This window comes from Pundamilia nyererei, unplaced genomic scaffold (genome assembly GCF_000239375.1).
Source record: "Pundamilia nyererei isolate P.nyererei 1_Seehausen unplaced genomic scaffold, PunNye1.0 scaffold00395, whole genome shotgun sequence".
NCBI classification, from domain to species: domain Eukaryota; kingdom Metazoa; phylum Chordata; class Actinopteri; order Cichliformes; family Cichlidae; genus Pundamilia; species Pundamilia nyererei.
In genome coordinates this window covers 296,801-300,323 of record NW_005187796.1, presented here as the reverse complement: position 1 = coordinate 300,323, position 3,523 = coordinate 296,801, and the positions used below count along the sequence as shown (strand labels likewise).

Genomic DNA, 3,523 nt, shown 5'->3' with positions numbered 1-3,523 from the left:
TTATGCAATAGTTCCATTGCTCCGAAAGGCACCAACACCACAAACATGGCCAACAGGTCAAGTTCGGTGAGTTGAATTATCAAAGGTGAGGCTTAGCAGAACGCTATCAGCTGCAGCTGTTGCCTATGTTAGCAAAACAGCTATCATTTATAAAGTGGACGGTATTTTATCCAGCTCCTTTATTCACCGTAACCTGACACAACCATAAAGGGATTTGTCTCCTCCCAGGATTGAACTGGGAAACTGTACTTATTAGACAAATGAGTATATTATTATACCACTAAATATTTACCACACACAGTTTTTAAGAAAAAGCTTTTTTTTATATCAGGGTGTCAACATGCTTTTTTAAAAATTGCTGTTAAATTGAGTTTTTACCCAGGACTGAAGAGAAACTAAGATGCACATGTTTGCAGATAGGCAGGTAGGAGAGCAAGGGGCAGGAAGAAGAATCACCAGCACCATTATAGTCTGGGAACACGGGGCCCCGGGGGCCCAAAGTTTAATCAGGGCCCAGAGTGTCCCAGCAGATCATCATATGCGTCAAGATGATCAAAATGATTCAAATCACCTGTCAGCTGTATTGCGGTTGAGCAGTGTGTCATTTATATGTATGATACTGTAAAATATAAATCCATGATATATGGCTTTACAGAGTGTTTCTCCTGTCGGTTTGATTTTAGAATTCACATCTTTAATGTTTCGCTTTCACCACTCACGTGAACATTATTTTACTCGGCAGAAAGCAGCTGCTGAAGATTGTGCTGAATCAGGTTGACGAAGAGTGTGATTGGTTCCTCCTTGTCTTAAATGTGCACATCGTCAGATTTGTTAGGTAATAAAACATCGCTGTTGGAAATGTGTAACAATAAAAAACTATAATGGAGAACAAAATGAGCTCATCATCTGTTCCCTAGTTGTTCTGCCACCTTCGATCGTGTTACATGATTTTCATCAGTTTGCCCGACTGTCACAGAAATGTGCTGTAGATGCTCTGCACTTTTTTTTTTTTTTGAAGCTTTGGAAACTCCTTGTCCACAAATACATCTTGAAGTGAGATTATTTGAAGTGGGATTAACTGCTGTTTACAGAATCAAGAATGAACTTTGATGCTTGAGATCTGCATATATCTTTTACAAACTTGCGTAAATATTAAAAGAAAAATAGAATAAAGGGTGTTTTTAATGATATTTCTCTCTTTTTTTGTCTCCAGCTTTTTACCATTCAGAAGGTTTTGGGGCCACTTCCTGCAGAACAGATGAAACTCTTCTACAACAACCCTCGATTTCATGGAATCAGGGTACAAAATATTAACTGTGCTTGAATTCTTCTCTACTTTTTCATCTCCTTTCTCCTCGCCCTCCTCTTCTGTTTTTTTTTTTTTTACCTCCTTTCCTTCTATCTCAGCTTTGTGTCAAATCTCTCTCTCTTTTGTGGCAGTGTTCCCAGCACCATGACTGAGTGGATTGCTATGACTCATGAGATAGGTGGTTGGTGTTCAGTTTAGCAGCAAGAGAAAATGCCCCAGAGGGACGATCAGGACTTGTGTGTGTGCTTGTGTGCATGCGCACGCTTTGTAGTTTGTTCAGCGTGATCCGCTGATAGATTTCTGTGTGATTTGAAGTGAGAGCTCCTTTTATTTTATTTTTTTACTGGCAGCTACATAAACTGTGCATTGGAAATCACAATAGTAATCTTTAATGCACAGAAAGTTTGCGTTGGTTATGAATTTGATCCAGTGTTTGTGTCTTTGTGCTTCTGCCAGTTTCCATCAGTTACTCATCCTCAGACTTTGGAGAGACGTTACCAAGGCATCTTGAGTGGTTTGATGTTGGATTTGATGAAGGTAAAATGCCAAGAAACATTCCAACTCTCACACAAGAATAAGAATTATTGATTAGACTGCTATATCATATATGAAACCTGAGACAGGGGTCACTAAAAGCATGCCTTTTTCCAATCAGAATCTGTTGCTGCTCAACCCTACTGAGCGTTACCTAACAGAGCAGAGTTTGAACCATCCAGCCTTCCAGCCTCTGAGGCAGGCAGAGAGAGAGAGGCCTCCGCCTGCTTCTCCCAACCCGCCACGCTCCTCCAAGAGAAAAACACACCATCATGGAGAGAACACGGTTCCTACAAGGTTAGAAAGCAATCCTTTATTTCAGGCTTCTGCCAGAGTGTCTACATGCAGTCGTCTTACATAGCCCAGATTGGATGTCTCTGTGTTAACACTGGAACTAATGCTGTGTTATAGTGACGGACTTTTCATCACATCTAATGTCAGATACTGTTTGTATCTGATTACATCAAGATTTAGTGTTTCTTTATTTTTTTAAAACCAATGCCGTTTTAGTGTTTGTTTTTGTTTTTGTTTTTTTTCATTTTAATATCCCAGCCCAAGTTGAAAGCTGCAAAGCCAGTTTAGCTCACTGAGTTGAGCAGGCAACCACATGCCATATGGATGAGAGTGACCAGCCTGGGTTCGAGTCTGACCTGCAGCACTTTGCTGCATGTTTTCCTCCTCTCTCTCGCTCCCTCTGCTTTCCTGTCATTTCTTCACTGTATCTGTCAATAAAGGCCAAAAATAAGAATTTGATCAGAACCACTGACGGCACATGCAGTATTAATTTATGCACAACTCTCTTTAGTTCCTGCATTTCTCTTTTCAGCCATTCTGCTGAAGATTTGCTGCTGTGCTTGTGGTCGTTGTCATGTTGGTTGACCAGGTTTGCATCGGGCTTTAGCTATCAGACCTCAGGTTTGACTCCTGATTACTTTAGTATACAGAGGAGTTCATGGTTGTTAAGACTGTAAAACAAGCTCAACAAGCTCAAATCATCACCACTACACCACCGTGCTTGACAGTTAGCATAAAGTGTGTTTGGTTTTCGTCAAATGTGGCGTTGTGCGTAACAACTAAACATCTCCACTTCGTTCTTCTCTGTCCAAAGGACATTGCTTCAGAGGTCTTTGTTTAGATGCGACTTTTCAAAGCAAAGCTGTGCTGCCGTGTTTTTTTTCGAGACAGGAACCTCGATCTTGGCACCATTTCCTGTTCAGGCAACTATTCAGTCTGTCTAATTGTAGTGTCGTGAACTTTAACCTGCTCACAGAGGGCTGTAGAGTCTAAGATGCAGCTCTTGGGTTTTCTTGAAATTCTCTGTGAACTGCACAGTCTGACCTTAGAGTGAGTTTGCTGGGATGTCCACTCTTGGCAGCCATCTGAAATGTTTTACACTTGTGAGTAATCTTTCCCACTGTATAGTGATGAAATTCAATTAGTTTGGAAATGGCCTATAAACTTTCCAATACTGATGGCCAGAAACTGTTGTTACTCTAAAATAACGCATACGCTTAAATGCTCGCACCTTCTGATGTTCAGTTAATCAAGTGCATTTCATTAGACCCCGGCTGCTACTTACCCTACGAATTCCTATGGAAGCAGTTCGAGTGTATTTGGCTTTTCGAACACTGTATCTGCATTTTGATTTAGTTTTTCTTAAACAGATAATGACACAGTGTC

At 40.7% G+C, this 3,523-nt stretch overlaps 1 protein-coding gene across 3 annotated transcripts in view; it reads left to right on the top strand.

Annotated features, from left to right (window-relative positions):
• Nucleotides 1-3,523, top strand: part of LOC102215627 (cyclin-dependent kinase-like 5) — a 41,712-nt gene that overhangs the window by 24,971 nt on the left and 13,218 nt on the right. For all 3 annotated transcript variants that reach the window (XM_013915916.1, XM_013915914.1, XM_013915915.1), the window contains exons 10-12: nucleotides 1,214-1,300; nucleotides 1,766-1,846; nucleotides 1,965-2,140. In XM_013915916.1, coding sequence (XP_013771370.1) covers nucleotides 1,214-1,300; nucleotides 1,766-1,846; nucleotides 1,965-2,140 — 344 coding nt within the window. The remainder of the gene's footprint in view (nucleotides 1-1,213; nucleotides 1,301-1,765; nucleotides 1,847-1,964; nucleotides 2,141-3,523) is intronic.